Source organism: Drosophila eugracilis, unplaced genomic scaffold, assembly GCF_018153835.1.
Source record: "Drosophila eugracilis isolate 14026-0451.02 unplaced genomic scaffold, ASM1815383v1 contig_2154, whole genome shotgun sequence".
In the NCBI taxonomy this organism is placed as follows: Eukaryota; Metazoa; Arthropoda; class Insecta; order Diptera; family Drosophilidae; genus Drosophila; species Drosophila eugracilis.
Genome location: NW_024573038.1, coordinates 7,991,845 through 8,009,593, shown reverse-complemented (window position 1 = coordinate 8,009,593; position 17,749 = coordinate 7,991,845). Strand labels below are relative to the sequence as shown.

General features: G+C 40.8%; 4 protein-coding genes across 7 annotated transcripts in view; 2 read left to right on the top strand and 2 right to left on the bottom strand.

Annotated features, from left to right (window-relative positions):
- LOC108114377 (putative dipeptidase NECHADRAFT_87110) overlaps nucleotides 1-17,749 on the top strand; it is an 89,526-nt gene that overhangs the window by 54,273 nt on the left and 17,504 nt on the right. The window lies entirely within an intron of this gene.
- On the bottom strand, nucleotides 900-3,361 carry LOC108114380 (myosin-9). The gene is made up of 6 exons (XM_017225335.1): nucleotides 3,264-3,361; nucleotides 2,758-3,200; nucleotides 1,999-2,693; nucleotides 1,687-1,939; nucleotides 1,377-1,632; nucleotides 900-1,311 (listed from the first exon to the last, which is right to left on the bottom strand). Exons 1-6 carry the CDS (start codon nucleotides 3,331-3,333, stop codon nucleotides 1,184-1,186), a joined length of 1,845 nt encoding a protein of 614 aa, XP_017080824.1. The 5' UTR covers nucleotides 3,334-3,361; the 3' UTR covers nucleotides 900-1,183.
- LOC108114381 lies at nucleotides 3,842-7,192 on the bottom strand. 4 transcript variants are annotated; one of them, XM_017225337.2, is made up of 3 exons: nucleotides 5,948-7,188; nucleotides 4,856-5,887; nucleotides 3,842-4,799 (listed from the first exon to the last, which is right to left on the bottom strand). In XM_017225337.2, exons 2-3 carry the CDS (start codon nucleotides 5,868-5,870, stop codon nucleotides 4,003-4,005), a joined length of 1,812 nt encoding a protein of 603 aa, XP_017080826.1. In that variant the 5' UTR covers nucleotides 5,871-5,887; nucleotides 5,948-7,188; the 3' UTR covers nucleotides 3,842-4,002. The 4 variants fall into 4 exon arrangements, with proteins under 4 accessions (XP_017080826.1, XP_017080827.1, XP_017080825.1 ...); XM_017225338.2 differs by having other exon boundaries at nucleotides 3,842-4,292; nucleotides 4,344-4,799; nucleotides 4,856-7,186; XM_017225339.2 differs by having other exon boundaries at nucleotides 4,089-4,231; nucleotides 4,344-4,799; nucleotides 4,856-7,192.
- Nucleotides 15,081-15,736, top strand: LOC108114382 (mpv17-like protein 2). The gene has a single exon (XM_017225340.1). The coding sequence runs from the start codon at nucleotides 15,107-15,109 to the stop codon at nucleotides 15,692-15,694; it is 588 nt and encodes a 195-aa protein (XP_017080829.1). The 5' UTR covers nucleotides 15,081-15,106; the 3' UTR covers nucleotides 15,695-15,736.

The following is a 17,749-nucleotide window of genomic DNA, read 5'->3' as shown; positions in this document are numbered from 1 at the left end:
GGCAACAGGCCATGGCAATGGATCATCGGCATCTTTGTTTACACATCGCCACCGAAGTTTGCAGCTGCCTCTGCAGCAGTCCCCCTGATTGTTCATCGTCAGCTGGTGCCCTTTATTGTTGCTAACTAGAAAAGCCAGGACGTTCATTCTGCTTTACAGAATGTCCTTGCCTGTACAGTGGATACATTTTTAGCTGCTGCACTAGAGTTATAATCAATTAAATATAAACACTTACAAAAAATGTTAAAAAAACAAGCAATAAATAGTAATTAAGGGGAAAACGAAAAGCAATTAAAAGTTTTCAAGTGGAATGAGCCCAATGGTATGTAATTAATTTCACAGTTCATCTAAAATCTAAAGGAAAGGGATTCGATAAGTTGGGTTTAATTGATTTATTTGTTTACGTCAATGCCTTTTTAATGGTGTTTAAAAGTGACTAAAATTATATTCATTTTCATGCCATAAAATCAGTATTTTAACCCACTGTAACTCAGTGGTGTAAACAATTTTTGAAAGGTTATTTCGTCTGAAACAGCCGCGGTCCGCATTTTGTTCCGTTTTGCACTTCATTTACCCACCGACCATCCAACCTAAAAACTCGTCCTCCTAGTCCAAGGCATCCTCCTCGAGGGCAGTAGATTCTGTTTACGTTTACCCATTTCGTTGTCGTTGTCTTTGCAGTAGATGCATCGCTGGGACAGCTATTTGTTATGTCGTTTGACTGAAGCTGCTGACATTTATCCAGAAACTGCAGTAAGCAAAACGAATATTCAGAGGATGCTGCCTCCGATATTAAATCGCCCCCAGGCCATAAGTAACTTGGTAGATAGTTTTTTGCTATTGTACATTTTAGCCTTGAAAATGTAGCGTCCATAAAGTACAAGAATGGATGGGCAAATTGTCTTTCTGGAAACTCTATTCATTATTTAAAATTTGTCTACTGCTAGCAGGATTTATGTTTCTTTATCTTATTTAGTGGCCACTTTGTAATATATATTTTAGGTTTTTTGCCAAAAAGATCGTCTTAACTGAGCTTAAGTCCAGCTATGCAGTTTTTAAAGTTTCCCATTTAAAACTTTATCATCAACTATTTATTTTTTCAAACGTTGATTGGCAAGTTTTATTTTCTGAAAATGTGTATATAAAATGATTTTAATATAATCCAATTTATCGCTGAAAAATCCTATTTGCGTCTTCCTCCGGGCGCAGGTCTAAATGGTTTTCGACGGGATTTCGAGTCGACAATAAGCACAGATTGTCGCTTTAGGAAGTTACGAGAAGGCACTTCATTGTCGTCATCGGTAGTGGCCACTGTGGATAACATATTTCCCAAAAAATGAGGATATCAACTTTGTAAAAATCAAATTGAAATTTACCTGCCGCCGGTGCCTGTTCTGGAGAAGATGAGGAGGTGCCTGCAGCTCGTTGGGCTCTTCCGGCGAACAGATTGTAGTAGCAAACGGGCATAGGTTGTGGTTTCTCGCCCTCCGGTGCAGATGGCGACTTGGGCTGCTCCACCTTGTACATCTCCTCCTCCTCTTCGTCAACTATGTCCAATTTGGGTATTTCAAACGGTGGTACGTCCTCGGATTTACTTAGTTCCTGGCAGCGTTTGATCTTCAGTTTGAGTATCTAATGGGAAAAGATTTATCAATTTTCATAAACATATAAAATATCATTACCCACCTCAATCATATCCTCATCTTCGGCTGTGTGAGCTAGAAAATTGGGTAGTTCTGCTACGCTCACATGGAGCTTTCTTTCGGGTACCTCAATGTTGCTCTCGTCCACTTCCTGGACCTTAAAGATCATTTCGCAGATGCGTTCTTTGAGATACTTTAATACCCCCATCGATTTGCCAGCCTCATCAGTATCCAGCTTGCGATCCTGCTCCTTGGCAGCGATGCTGTTCTTGATTTGCTCAATAACTTCTTGATTTCTGAAAAGATATATTTAAAATTAATATAAACATATTTAAAAATGTTCCTTGATACTTACACTTCACTCTCCTTGACATCTGAGAATTTGGAGGCCTCTAATTCGCTTGTCAAAGCTTCCCGTTCCGCCTCCAGATTTGCCTTTTCCGCTTCCGCTGCCTTTCGTAAGTAATTCAAACGGGCTGCGGATTCTTTTTGAGCACTGAATCTCTCGAAGACTTCAAATGGCGAGGTGGCACCGGATGCTTCCATGAGCTGCTTAAACAGGGACTCCATATCACTGGTTACACTCTCCAGTTGGGATACTGGCTCCTCTTCCCCGTTCTCCGTTTTGGCAGTGTGCTGGTCGCCCGAGCTGGACCCCACGCTATCCTGATGGACCAGTGTCTTGGTTTCGGCGAAGAGCTTACGACCTATCCGCTCTAGCTCCAGTTTACGGGCCTCCACTTGTTTACGGAAATCGAGAGCTTGTCGTTCTCTGGTTTTCTGCGAAAGATTAGCCTGCTGCTCCTGCCTCTGCAGTATCACCTTGGCCGCGTCCCGCATCTCCACTGCCTCGTTGTGGACCTGCTGCAGACGTTCGATCTCCGCCTTTTGGTCACTCAGTGAGGCCTCCAGTTCCCGAAGACTGCGTTCAAAACGCTCCGCATCCGTCATTAAGGATGCTTCGATGGAGCGATACTTCTTGCGGATGTGCTCCGCCTCCATCCACTGCACGTTGGTGCGATGGATCTCGTTCTCCAGCTGGCAAACGAGCTGTGGGGTAGGTTGGGTAATCAAATATTACATAAACAGGAATATGAGATTCTTTAAATCATACCTTTCTGTTAGCATCCTCCTCCAGAGTCTCAGGAGGCTTTTCACCCAGATTCTGATTTTGTGCCTCCTTGTTGGCCAACAATCCCCGATATTTCTCCACCAACTTACTGAAGTGCTGTTGACGGGACTTAAAGCGATGCCGCAGCAGATCCATCTGCTTGCGACTCTCGGTGATCTTGAGATCAGTGAGGAAGATGGCATCATCGGCATTTTTGGCTCCCACCGGATACGTGGCTTTGCCCACAATTAAAGTGGGCGTGCAGCTTTGGGCCCTCCGGGATTCGCCAGTAGATTCCTTGATGACCACCGGTCGCTGGAGGGGATTACGCAGCCGACTTGCCTTAACAGTTAGCTCCTTAATGTCCTTTTTCAATGAGCCAATTGTGTCGCAGTTAATGCGGTTCTGCTTTTGCCACTCGGCTGCATTAGCCGTCTTTTGGCCCTCTATAGGGATTTGTTTCCAGATTATTATTTAGAAAGTTTAAAGGCTCTAGTATATGCCCTTACCTGCCAGTAAAATTCGCTTTTTAATCTCATTTATTTGTCGATTTAATTCGTTTAACTTGTCCGATTCCATGACTTCATCTGTGCGGTTTACCTTTTCAAATTAGTTTTCACAAAATAAGTTCTCTTAACTGTTTGTTGAATCGATACCAAAGTTGTTTTGGCAACGATTAAAGCTCTACTGGTTGCTAACAATTTTATACCCTTTCTATATAAGGACATTAGGCTATATAATCATTTTAATTTACACATTTTGTTATTTCTGCTAATGAATCAACGGTATTTCTTAAATATGAAATTCTTCTTAATTTTCTCTCTCTTACAGCTTTTTAGGTTAAGTTACAATCGATATGATCATTTATTCGATACACTCGATATGATGTTCCGCGCTCTTTAACGTGGCGGGAAATTTTAAAATTTAAAACATTTTTCTTCAAAAAGCTGTGATTCTTGGATTAAAATATTATTGTATCTAAAAAGATAAGAATAATGGAAATATTTTGCATTGCTTTCGCTAAGAAAAACCAATAAGGAACCATTTCATTTGGCAGTAATTTACCTTTGCGAATCAAACCAAACGTCTTGAGATTATTTCTCTACAATTTTTAATTCCTAAACAATATTATTTACAAAATATATATTTAAATATTCCACAATAATTTATCGTCAGCTTGCAACTAGGCCCCAAACGCAGATTTTACTGGGAAATCAACTAAAACGCTGGAAATGAAATCATTGCAAATTAAGAACACAATTCGAAACGGGATTGGATGGCACTGTTCCGGATCCGGGCTACGAATTCGGCAGCGTGGCTAGGTTCCCGGAAGGAGCAGGCAATCCTCTCCAGGATACCTTCGCGGCAGGAGGCGTAATTGATGTTAGTCCATCGGCAGCTGTAGGAAGTCTTGGTCATGTAATCAATGCGCCATTTTTCATTCACCCGCATGTAGATGACCAGTTCTCCGGTGACCCTGTCATGGAGTACAATGTAAAACGATCCTTGGTATTCCAAGATTTCAATTTGACCCTCGCCTGAGAAGGAGGGAGAACGGTAAGGGTTGTCATGGCGACCTGGTACTTTACCTTGCCGTTTCCACTCCTTCAACTTGTTGAAACAGAAAACCCTCACGTGCTGGCTGAACAATATCCTTCCACTACTCAGAATGTCCTTCAGATCGGCAGTTGATCTATGCAAGCTATAAAAATCTCGACAGGATTGGGTCACGCATAACCTATCCTCGACTTCCGAGTCATCGCTTTCGGAAACTTCGCTAAAAACTGAATCCTTGCTCACATTCAAGCCGTTACAAGTCAATCTTTCGCTGGCATCCGGTCGGTATTGTACAGGAATCGGTTTCTTATATTCCCTTGGACTTCTAATCATGGGTTCACCGCAGCCTAGCGAATTTTCTTCGATTATCTTTTTGCTGTTAGCATTATCCGAAGTAAGGTGGAAAATATTCTGCCTAAAGACTCTGGAAAAAGTTAATGAGTTCTTGATCTTTTCAAATCGGTACGCTCTGCTCTTTTGAGAATTATCTGGAAATAATGATTGATTAGTAAAATGTATTTATCTTTTTCTGAAAGTCACTTACAATTTGCAGCTGCTTGAATATTTTTGAGCACATTTAATCTAAAAATGAGAGCCCTTAAGGCCCGAGAGGCTTCCTGTTGAATAATCTCCTTGGATTGCCCTCCTTTCATGTTAGTCTCCCTCATTGCTTTATCACCAAATGAAAGTCTGATATTTGGAGCCAAAGCTAACTTATTTCCTACCAAGGAACTAATAATACCAATTTTAGTTACTGCCTTGGTTTTTTCTACTAACGGCGCAATAAGTTCATCGAGCTGAAAAGTTTTTGGAACTAGAATCCCAGATGATTTTGATTGAAGGATCAATTTTGGTTGGAAGTTATGATTTTTGTTTATAGATTCCCTTAGTTTTTCGATCTCTTGCGGCATAGGTACTTCCGTTTTAGATTCCTGTATTTTTTCTATCCCTGGCAAATTTAGATCTTCTAACCTTGAGAAGTTTGCTTCTTCAATAAAAGGCAAGGGTTCCTCTTTGATTCCCGCTAAAGTTGGTTCCTTTATGGTTTGAATTTCTGGAAGATCCATCTCTGGCACAGTCAGACATTCAATCTCAGGTGGATTTACCTCTTTTACTTTTTCGGCTAGGGCACCAGCACAAGCCATCTCCAATTCAGGAATAAAGTAAGGCTTTGTCATTTTGCTCTTTTCCAAAATCTCTGTTTTTGAACCACAGAAACCAGCATCACACTGGAAGTCTAAAAAGTCCTTTATCTCACTCTGCTTACGCATTTGATCGATAAATTTGAAAGGAGACAAAAGAGTATTCAGCCGTAAGCTTGGTAGGCTGCAGTCCACCTTAAAAGACTCAAACCCACCGGTTGCCAGGGAACTTGCAACATCTAATTGCTTGATAAAGTCCCCAGTTTGGACATCTGGCGAAGTAGAACTTACTTCGGTCGCCTGGGAATGCAGCACGGGACACTTGCTTTTCAGGTCCGATTGCATTTTGTCAGCTGCAGCTGCAGTTTCGTCACTCAGCACTTCTGCATCGCATCCATCCATTTGTCCGTGCAACATTGTCTGAGCTGAAAAATCTACCGAATGAAAATAAAATAAATACAAATTTACTGGGATTTTAGACACGAAAGACTTACAGCTTTTTGAGTGATGATTCAATGTGACGTGAACTCTGTGACTCTTTAACAGAGCTCCTAAGATGTTGATTCGTAGTTATAACTTTTAAGATTTACTTACCTCATACAACGTATATGTTTTAAGGAAGGTAAATGGTATTTGATAAGAAAAGATACCCTATGAAAAGAAAACGATAATAAAGTTCCTGTCCTGTTCTCAGAAACCTTTTTCTATGTCAATTGTATCTTTTCATTAGTATCAAAGCCAGGACAGTTGTGTGCTGCCTTCGGTTGGACACAACAGCAAGATGTAGCAAGAACTGATTCTGGGAACAACTTCCGTTCATTGTTGTCCGCACGCATGAGCCATTCGGCCCCTGTTGTCTAATTACAATTTGCTTTTTGTCCAACGGAGCGTATGCGTAATCATAGAGACGGGAAAAGGAAGCCCTGTGTGGCATGTGGAACAGGCCGCCATGGAGTGGGAATCAAATTACATTGACGACAACTTTCCGCTGGCTTTTCAATGGACAAAAATGAGAAAAGAATGAAAACAAAAGCACCTGAAGGGCAAAGCAAAACATACCCCAGTTTCGACATTATTTTCTGGGTGAGATGAGAGAATATATTCTAAATGTTCTAACTGAAAGTATGTGTGTATATATATAGATGAGAGCCCGCAGCTAAACAAATACGCGAGGGACCAGTCAAAGCAAATTGCGTAGGAAAAATATTTGAATCTGAAATATGCATAAAATGCGGGAAAACGAATTCAAAGCTAGGCGAAATAAATAAATAGCGAATGCAAAAAAAAAAAAAAAAATGGGAAAAGAACAAAAAAAAAATGGAAAACAATAAGGGAGGAAGGAAACTTCCATTCTCAAAGTAAAACAATCAAAATTTGCGGACCATTAAATTTTGTATGGTACTCGTAGTCGTATTCGTTCTAGCAAAGTTTTCACCATTTCTCTCTTGAATTTTCGCCATTTTCTCATTTTCCCTGTACTTGCATGTTTGTATGTGCCCCAAATTGACTTTCAGCTCAATGTTCTCAAAGCTTTGATTTCCGTGATTCGATTTTTTTTTTTGGTTGGCAGTCAATCGAAGGATTTTTGTCTCCTTTTTTGGCATCCTTGTAAATATTTTGTTGACACTTATCTATTTGCAAAACCGATCAGAGCTGAGAGACAGCGAAATGTCAGTTAAATTGTAGCACAAATTGGTTTTGATTTATGACTTTGTTTTTACCAAATCCAGCTTTAGTCGCATTCATACAGATCGAAATTCAGCGGCAAAGGCAGATTATATGTGGTTTATGTTATTTTTAAATCGCTCTTGAATCTAATTAAGTTTACCAAAAAAGCAAAACAAATGCAAATTTTTAATATTTGTTTATGTGATTCAGCTCTGGCTGTGGCAGTCATAAATTAGCAATTGTTAAATATTAATTAAATACATAAATTTGTAAATTATGTGCTATTTTTAGCTGATTTAATATTCGAGACAATGGGTAAAAAAAGCATTTAGTACTATGATTATTAATTGGGTTTTGTTTTTATTTTTTATTGCATTTTATGTAACTCTGGCATTGGCAGTGTCAAGGACTCTTTAACTTTAATAAGTTAAAAAACTGACAAGTTAAGTTCTGAGTATTTATCACGCAACCAACTGAAATAATTAACTAACTATTAAAATTGCTATTTCTTCCCTTACTTGCCTTCATTAACCCAACAATTATGTACACCAAACCAATCATGATCTTAAAGGGCGTGACATCTAAACCTAATTTAATATTCCCATAGTAACTAGTGCCCCACTTCAAGGAGAGTAGATCTAGTTGAAGTGTCATTAATTTGGCTGGTTAGCCAACCAGAATGTGTACGTACTAACCCAAAGGTTACCTTATATTGTAATTTCAAAAACCAACTTAAATATTTAGCTCATGGTAACCCAGGCGGCCCTCGAGTTAACTTTCAACTCTCGAGTGTGCCTGGCAACCTGGCCGAAAGTAATGTTACCTCAGGACTAGGACCGGGTTTTGCACCTGGCCCAGGTGTGACATTCTCCAGCTGCCAGGACAGGCTTTGAGCCCATTAAAACTAATTACTCATAATCATTTTGGCTACTGCTCGACTGCCTCCTGGCGCCCATACTACGGACTCTTGGCTAGTGACAGTCACAGCTGCTATATACACATTGAAATTAATTAAAATTAAAATGGGAGTTGGGATGCACGATGTACGATGTGCCATGTGTCGTGTGGCATTGGGAATGGAAATGGAAATGGAGCACTGCGAAGCCTGCACATGTGGCGAACTCAAGTCCTGGCTGATCCCCATGAAAACGACTCAACCGCAGATGATGGGGAAATTAGTGGCAGCCGAAAGAGCAATGGAGATGAGTCAAATGTACAAAGTCAAGTGCGCGGCGGCGATGAAAAATCTCGGCGAAATTAATTAAATTCTGTAATTTAAGGCGCTCCCCGTTGACATCGCCGACTCCTGCGGCTTCCACAGTGCGTATGTGTGATGCTTTTATCATGATTATGTTGTATCATCCCGCAGGCTCTCTCTCGTGGGCACCTGGGTTCATTGACCTTTCGTCCTGACATTTCCCCGTCGTACACTCAATGCAGGCCAGGTCCATGAGCTTTCACTGTACTGAGAGAAATAATTTCAACCCATATCAGAAACTTTAATGTTAATGAAAAATCTCAAGAATTATATTAAAAATCTTTATATCAAAATATATTCCTAAGTATCATACAATTTTCTCTCAGTGCTTTGTTTGCTTTAGTGCTAGGCTTGCATGTGTATGTGTGTGTATAGGTAAGTCCTGCAGGCATCCTCTTTCTCATGCTGTTGTCCGCCAGATGGCGCCACCTCTACAGCGACGTCAAGCGCAACGCAGCGCAAAATTATTCTAATTAGAGTGCCCCGCCTCCCGCAGCTTCATGATATCCCTTACAGTGCCTTTGAAAAGTTATTCAGTTAGATGGGTTGTGTGTGTGTGTGTGTATGTTTCTAATTTGTCTGTTATTTTTCTGGCTTTAAGCACTTTAGTTTACCAGCAGTTACACTCCTTTCAAAGGGCTAATGTGAGTGTTTGCGAATGAAAACTTCATGTGAAATGAATTTTCCTTTCTGATTTCAAATGGAGTTCCTGACAGCCATAGCCTGCTTTTAAGCAGGATTTAATTTAAACATACTTTTTTGTACTTTGAAATCCAATGACTATGAACATTATACTTTTGCCCATGTCATATATTCCTAAGAATAAAATATTTTTGTTATCTCTCATGAGAACCGTTGGCAGCGTTGCCACCTGCAAAACGAAATTGCGTCCCAATAATTCGTCAGTTGGACAGGCGCCGTGGAGAAGCAGTGACAAAATGAAATTTTTAAATGCGATGGCAAGCAGAATTTATGTAGTAATCTCACGGCACGGCGACATAGCCCAGGACTTATGTGCATGATTTATCTTGGTCCGCGTAACAATGGCGGTGAGAGCACTTCCTGTGCGTGACGCAGATCCTCCGGCACACCCGTTCATGAATCACCCGCCGAGTGGCAACATGTGCTTAATAGTTTAACGCTTCGTGTGCCACTTAGCTGGGCGTGAATGCCTATCCAAGCAAGGAGTCAGCAGCCAGGACTTAACATCTCCTGCTCCTCCTTCTCTCGATGCCGCTGATAATAATGGCGAAGTACTGCAGAAGGTGGCGATGGCGATGATGATGATGATGATGCGGGCGATGATGCAGTCTGTCTGCCGTGGAATCCCATCCCTTACAGCACTCATTTTTCGTTTCTGCCGTTAGTGGATCCTTCTCAGTTACAAATCCGCGACGTTGTTTTCTGCATGCCTGCCGTTTTGCTACGTTTTGCGACCCAAGCCAATTTCATCTCGTTCCGCATCATGAACGGACGGACGGACGGACCGACTCCGACTCCAACTACGACGTGGAACAGGCTGCCAGGGTCCTGGTTCTCATGTCCTCTCAACCTGACATCGCGTGTCGCATGATGTATGACATTTTTGCGCCTCATAAACAGCTGTGCTCTACCCATGATAATAAGGTACCAACACTGAGAGAAATAAGGGCTAAGAATAAGACATTTTTAATATTATCTTAATGTTGGAAAACATTTTCTATGCTTAAAAACTCTTTAACGGTTTTTAAAACTCTTATCTTAATTAGGTAAATCACTTTCTGATAATATTTGTTAAATATTTTTTAACAGTGCATCTTCTTCCTGAACCAGGACACCTGTCATCCCCTGCCCGACCTCCACCTTGTTGCTCTTTTGTTTTTGTGCATCGTCCAGACAGGCTCTGCAAACTGGGGTGATGGCTTCGGTGTGGCTCTATTTGGTTTGCAATTGGGGGTTTTTGGGGTGGAGCCGTGTTGTTTGTTTTCGTTTGCTTTAACGAAATTGGCACGACTGGCGGGTGGCGGAAGGCGGATGGCTGGTGGCGGTGCCGCCATGTTGACTGTTTGGCTATTTGCTCGTTTACGTTAACGGTGAGCTGACTTATTTTCCTCGGCGGTGCAATTCAAATATGCCGGGAGTTCCTTTACCCACAGCTGGTTGATTGCACGAGTCAAGTCAATTGACCTTTGACATTCGCTGTGATACATATGAAATTCCGTTTGCTTCTGTCTGTCAAAAAAAAGGAAATATTTAAAAATACTGATATAGTAGTTTTAATCCTGGTAAGAGATAGTTTGTTAATGGATTAAATATTCCGTTTAAACAATGCCCGTTGGCTATTTAAGCCAATCTGCAGCGGCAGTATTAACTTGTTTTTTTCGGCCTTAATCAATCCGATTTTTATCCTGTTCTTGTCAAGAATTCGTATAAAAAATGCTCATGTTTTTCATGTTTCTCTTAAAAAGAACAAAATTCGGAATTTTACATTTAAATATGTGATTTATTGGTTTCATATAAAAGAAGTTCGTTAATTGGCTTTAATACTTTATTTTCCCGAATCGGTTTATAGTTGGGAATGGAAAAAATGTGGAAATGTTTCGAGATTCCCACAAAAAATGTGCTCTTTAAACTCTTAATTAAAAAAGGAAAATCTTTATTAAAAAATCTTTGTTTGGTAACTCAGTAATAGTCATGAAATGCCTCTATAGGTCTAAAAAATTGATTACATTTCTGAATCTCAACTTAAACTTAGCTCATTGCTAGTTTTTAAAATATTTTAAAAAATCACAACTTTGAAGGTCTGCCATTGAAACTCCCCTCTATTGTTCTAAGTGTAACGTAAACATTCAAAGTTTCCCATCCACTAATTGAATAAGTTAGTTTTCCGGAACGGAACATGCGGTTATAGTTGGCTTCCTTGTGATTCCACGGAGTGGATTCCGTGCCCCGTTGCACGGATTTCTGCACAGAGAGAGAGAGAGAGAAAGCTGAGCTGACTAAACTTTTTGACTTCCATTTATTTGCAAACACGCTCATCATCATTTGGGCCTGGCCGTGCTGAAATACCATTAAAATCACATTTCGATTTAATTTGCATAAATTGAAGTGGGCGCCAGCCAGTGGAAAATGAAGCCGAACGGCCATCCAAACATGAACTAAAACGCCATTCAAAATCGATTTTAAATCAATTAGAGAGTGATTTGCAATATAGCATATATATGTATATTAAGCTAAATGTGGCTGAGCAGTTGAGTAAATCAACCAAATCACTGGACTTGCGAAAACTCCCTTTGAATTTAATGGGTCCAAGGACATGGAGAAGGATTATGACACTTTTTGCGGCTCGCTGCTCAGCTCACATGTTTGGCTTTTGCTTTTATTGAGCGAAATGAAAAATTCAATTAAAATGCACACATGCTCGGGAACCCCACAACCCGACAGTATAACCCTAAAATCCGGCAACATCATCCCGTGCCAGCGAAATGAAAAAAAAAGAATTGAGAGCGGAACGAACAAGGCTGGCTGGTTGGGTGGCTGGCTGGCTGCCTGGCAGGAAAAATGAAAGGAAACGAAAATGTGAAAAATCAGCATAACAAAGTGGGAAAAACTATGAAAATGCATTTGCCCGGCATGGCCGCTTTCACTTTTCTTTCTTTTTGTTCCTTTTTTGGGCATTTTACCGCCACGCTCCACAAACCTGGCGACCATCCAGCTAGACGTACTCATGTGCCCATGGACCTCGGGACAGGCGACACAATATAGTATCTCCATATCTCTCCGGTGCTCCCGAAAAAAGGGCTGCGGATGGAAGTGCCAGTATGTAAATAGCCGAGTGCTGTAAGCACATTTCATTTGCACAAAGAATTAGACCTGGAAGGCTTTTGTGACGCAGGTCCTGTGCTGGAACTAACCGAATCAGCATTTATTGTTGTCGACCCTTTTTTTTTTTTAAAAGTAACAAATTTCTGGGCCTGTTGTGTGTACAAAAATTTGGGGATAATAAGAGTACAGTTTGTTTAGTGGGTTAAGAGCCTTCTATCAAAAAGCAATCTGTAAAAATGGATTCTTAAAATGGGTTAAAATAAATATGATTTTTATTTTAATACATAAACTGTAGTAGGCTGACTACATGGTCACCTTAATTATCGATATAATTCCGATAACAGATGAACTTAAGGTTAAGCCAAGATAAGATCATTGCTTGTTAAGGATGATATCGATTGGTTTTAGTCTTGGTTGAAAGGTGCAATAAAAGGGACGTGTCGAGAATATCTGCAAATATCTGAGTTTTAAAGTGAAAACTTTATCTAAAAATGATTGCTGTATACGTTTAGAAGAAAATCAGATTTTATCGCACCTCAAAATTAAATAATTTATATAAATACATTAACTTAATACATTAAAAAATAATTGTGCTTAGTTCGGACTTCCATTATTTTCCAACACATTTTTCCACCCAATAAACTTTTATACTCCCAAATTTTTGTATTGTTTTCTGATTCCATTTTATCTTTTTCAATTATTTTCATGAAAATGTACACATACCGTTTTAATTACGTCAAACGCTTCTTTTTTTTATTTTTGTTGACTTAAAATTCACTTTTATTATTTTTGATTCGCTGCCTTATTGTTCTTTCGACATTTTCCATATTTAAAGCCAGCAAATAATGCAGCGAATTGGGAAAAGAGTAAATACATCTATGTGTCGCGGTGCTAATGAAACAAATGCCAGCAGCCCAACCTCCGATTCTGTCAGAATCAGAATGATATGGGGGGAGGGAAATCCAACCAGTCCTGGCAAAGCTGAATTTACGGTTGGCGCTTTTGAATCGGCGACCGGAACAACCGGCAGGCGAGAATCAGGGAAGGGGCGTTGGTGGCAACCCGGTTTTATGGCGGATTTCGACGAAATATAAAAATAAAATTGGATTTTAGCGTAGACTGTAGAAGGCCGTAAATATTTTTCAATTCACTGCTGCGGCGGCGGGGAGGGTGCCATCACCCACCGCACATATGATTTCCCCAAGGGGTGCAAAAAGGGGTTCCGTTCGGGGTTTGCGGTTGGGAATCGCGTGCGAATGATTTGGCAGAATTAACTCCCCGACACCCGGGACACCCAAAAAAAAAAAAGAAAAAAATGCCCTGCCAGGGGCGTCAGAGCCCCTAAAATACAGAGGGGATGAGGTATACGGAGAGGGGATGAGGTACGAGGTGTGTTCAAAAAGTAAGGTGACTTTTCAAATTTCGCGGGCAACATATTTTCGATTATCGTTTTTTTTGTTTTGTTATATTGGTACACTCTTCCCTAACATCTGTACCAAGTTTCAATGGAACCTCCTCTTTTGTTTGGTTGTGAGAGGCGTAAAGTTACAAGTTGTTTTGCGAGCTCGGCGATTTTTTGCTATCGAAAAATATGGATCAAAGGATTTGCATCAAATTTTGTGTAAAAAATAAAATTAAGTGCTCTGAAACACTTGAAATGTTGACAGTGGCATACGGTGAAACTGTTCTGAGTAAAAAAAATGTGTACAAGTGGTACAAACTCTTCCAAGATGGCCGGGAAGATGCCAATGACCAGCCTCGCTCTGGACGCCCAAGCACGTCAACAACTGATGAAAACGTTCAAGCAGTGACGAAAATTGTTTTGGAAAATCGTCGAATCACTATCAGAGAAGTTGCTGAAGATGTCGGTATATCGCTTGGCTCGTGCCATGAAATTTTTCAAACGTTTTGGGTATGAGTCGTGTGTCAGCGAAGTTTGTTCCGAAATTGCTGAATTTTGACCAAAAGAACCGTCGCATGAGCATCGCTCAAGAGCTGTTGAATGACGTCAACGACGACCCAGATTTACTCAAAAGGGTCATAACTGGTGACGAATCATGGGTATATGGTTATGATATCGAAACCAAAGCCCAATCGTCCCAATGGAAGAGCCCAGACGAGCCAAGACCGAAAAAAGCAAAAAATCGCCGAGCTCGCAAAACAACTTGTAACTTTACGCCTCTCACAACCAAACAAAAGAGGAGGTTCCATTGAAACTTGGTACAGATGTTAGGGAAGAGTGTACCAATATAACAAAACAAAAAAAACGATAATCGAAAATATGTTGCCCGAGAAATTTGAAAAGTCACCTTACTTTTTGAACACACCTCGTATACGGAGAGGAGCAACATGTGGGCTGGGGATTATCGAGCGAGGGGAAAGTCTCATTTGAATGCCGAGCAAAGCGGTTTTTTTTTCTCCTCCTTTAGTTGGCCAAAAACCCTTTTTGATCCTTTCAACGGCGGACGGAGCCCTGCGCCCAAGGCGTTAGCTATAAGTTGGAGCCTTCTAAGGCTACCTCAACAAATCCTCGGAAAACTCATTTCGTGTTGTTGGCGGCAAATTGATTTCATTGCCTGTTTGTGCTTTGTTTTCCAGTTAAATGCCAAACACCCTCGAATCCTTTCTGTTTTGATAGAATAATTTCTAGCTGTGGTCGTGCCTTTATCTTTAACAAATATGTATAGAAGCATTCCTGCGGCATTTTGATTAAAATTTTGATTGGAATTTGGAGTTTGGCTGGGAAAAGTTGCCAGCATGGCGTGACAATCGCTTGAAAATCGTTTGTTAGGAAACAAGTTATTAAATTGGAATCATTAAATCAATCTCTATATGTTAAAACATAAACTCAGCATAAGTTAGCTTCGAGCCATGTGTCATTAGGATTAATTGGAATGGACTGGACAACAACTGTGGCAAATAGATGGCCCGACGAGTGTCATGGAAGCGGGTTTTGCAGGCCCTGGACCGATTTAACCAGGTGGCATTCAGTCCAAAATATCTTCTGTATACCAACATTGGCATCTCTGTGGGCCTGAGCATGGTGGGTGATACCATGGAGCAGAGCTATGAGCGGTACATAGGAGAGATTCAGGGATGGAATCGGATACGTACTATCCGGATGGGCATTTCCGGTCTCACAGTGGGCGTGGTGTGTCACTATTGGTACCAGTATCTGGACTATTTGTATCCCCATCGTACCTATAAAATGGTTGTAGTGAAGATCTTACTGGACCAGTTCATCTGCTCGCCCTTCTACATTGCAGTGTTCTTTATTACCATGGCTATTTTGGAGGATAATTCGTGGGAGGAACTTAAGCAGGAGATCAAGGAGAAGGCCCTAGTCCTTTACGTTGCCGAATGGACAGTGTGGCCATTGGCGCAGTTCATCAATTTCCTTCTGATTAAACCTCAGTATCGGGTTTTCTATGATAACAGCATCAGCTTGGGCTATGACATCTTCACGTCCCAAGTTAAGTATCGCAAAAAGAAGGAAACCACGAATGAATGATATAAAAATATTTGTAAAATAAATTCAAAATATTATACTGTATATTCTTCAGCCTGTTGCTCTCAAGTCAAAAAATAAATTAATATTGCCATAAAAAGGTGTGTTAAATTTTAAATTTGGTGATAGATTTTTGGCTTTTAAATGTATCTTTTTTAGAATTAGAATGTATAATAAATCATTCTAACATTCAAAGCTTTTCTCAAAGCTTGACACTTATTTTTACTTCATGCCACAGCGGTGGCTCAACCTGACGCCAAGTCTCCGGGTGTCAAACTGGTCGTCCCTCCTTTTCCTACGACAGTGGATGGACGATGAACGGAAGGTAGCATCCGCACGGATTGGGAGGAGGCTTGGATACTTGTCAAATGCAGAACCTGGGCGGAACCTTCATTGGGGACTGCGAAAGAGCAGATTCTGGGCGAGTGAATGGCATCGAGGACCGGAGAGACACTCGAGCCAGGAATTGTGTCAAGCATACAAAATAAATAAAAGCTCAGGCCGGGCATGGCAAAAAAAAAAATGCAAAAGGAGGAGAAGCAAAAAAAGAAAGGGAAATCAAGTGACAAAATTGATGTCAAGATGAGCGAGTGGCGGAAATGCTGGGATATTCCACAGCCAGTCGGGCTTCACGGCCACCGCCAGTTGGCACCGCCAAGGATAGATAGACACCCACTCACACACATGTCAACTAATCCAATTTAAATCTCTTAACATGATTTGCCGCTTTCTTTTCATTTTGTTGGATTTTATGCCATTATCCTTTTTGGTCTCCGTGTGTCCTTTTGGCGACCGAATTGCCAGGCTCAACGAGAAGTCATCTTCTTCGCTTTCTCCATTTTTACAGTGGATGAAATGGGGGACTTACTGATTTTTTAATAACTGATTCTTAAAATCTTTGGTCATAATTTAATCTAAGCATAAAGAAGTTTAAAAAATTATAAAAAAAATATTTAAGAATGAAGTTGATATTTCCTTTTTCTCCACTAAATTTCCCACTTTACCCACTGTACATTCCAACCCCTTCCCTTGGGCCACTGGCAAGTTGACTTCCTGTCTTTACTGTTATCTCTGCCAAGGAGGATGCGCCTTTAAGGAGCAAGGACACCAAGGACTGCGGCCAAAGGGTTTATTTATTTGGTTTAGCGGCGGACTCGGTTGCCTTAGTCGGTCTCTATCCTCATTTTGTGATTTAATTTAAAAGCTCAGCTCCAGTACCGCCCGTTGGAATCCCTTTCCTAGAGGAGTGGCAGGAAGGCGTTTCGGCACGTGGCCAGCCAACTCTGCTGGGGCTCTTGATGAGTTGTGTGTGTGGTTAAAGCATCCCAAATGAGACTACGTGTTGATGACCAAGTTTGCCAAGTCACCGCCGACGGCTAACCGAAGGAAACCAGGAAAAAACATGACTGCAAAGTAAAGATGTTTGTTTATAGATAATATCTTAATTATTTTGGTATAATTAATAAAGTATTATTATGAAATTGAATTCAATTCGTTAATGAAAAAGATAAGTACTAACATAAGTTGATTTGATGGCAGGGTGGCAGGATTGTTCACACTTTTGAGTCAGTAATTAGATAAGCACCCATTGACAGTATGCGTATAGTAGATCTGATCGATATCTAGTATATATGTATTGGTTACTGTACCCTCGGGGGACGAGTACTCTTATCCATTCACCCATCCGTCCGGTTCAGGTGGGGCAGCCACGTTCAGTTAATTGGCACTCAGAGCCTTCAAACAGAAATGCCAATGATGTTTGTCTACGAAATTACCCCGACAGGGTAGGGACATGGTAGGGATACGTATGGTTCTGTTTCGTTTCAGCCCCTGGAAGCTGTGTATGTTGTGGAGGAGGCTCCTCAACAATCTACCCGCACTCTGGAGTCTGTCTACGGGGCGTCCCACTGACCCATCCGACCATAACCTATGCCCCAGTAAGGGCATTGTGTGTAAATGCAGTGTGAAAAAATGTTAGCAACTCAAAGTTCGAGTTTTCTTTAAATTGCTGTCCTTATATAACAACGTTTCTTGGTTATAACAAGCTATAATAAGCTA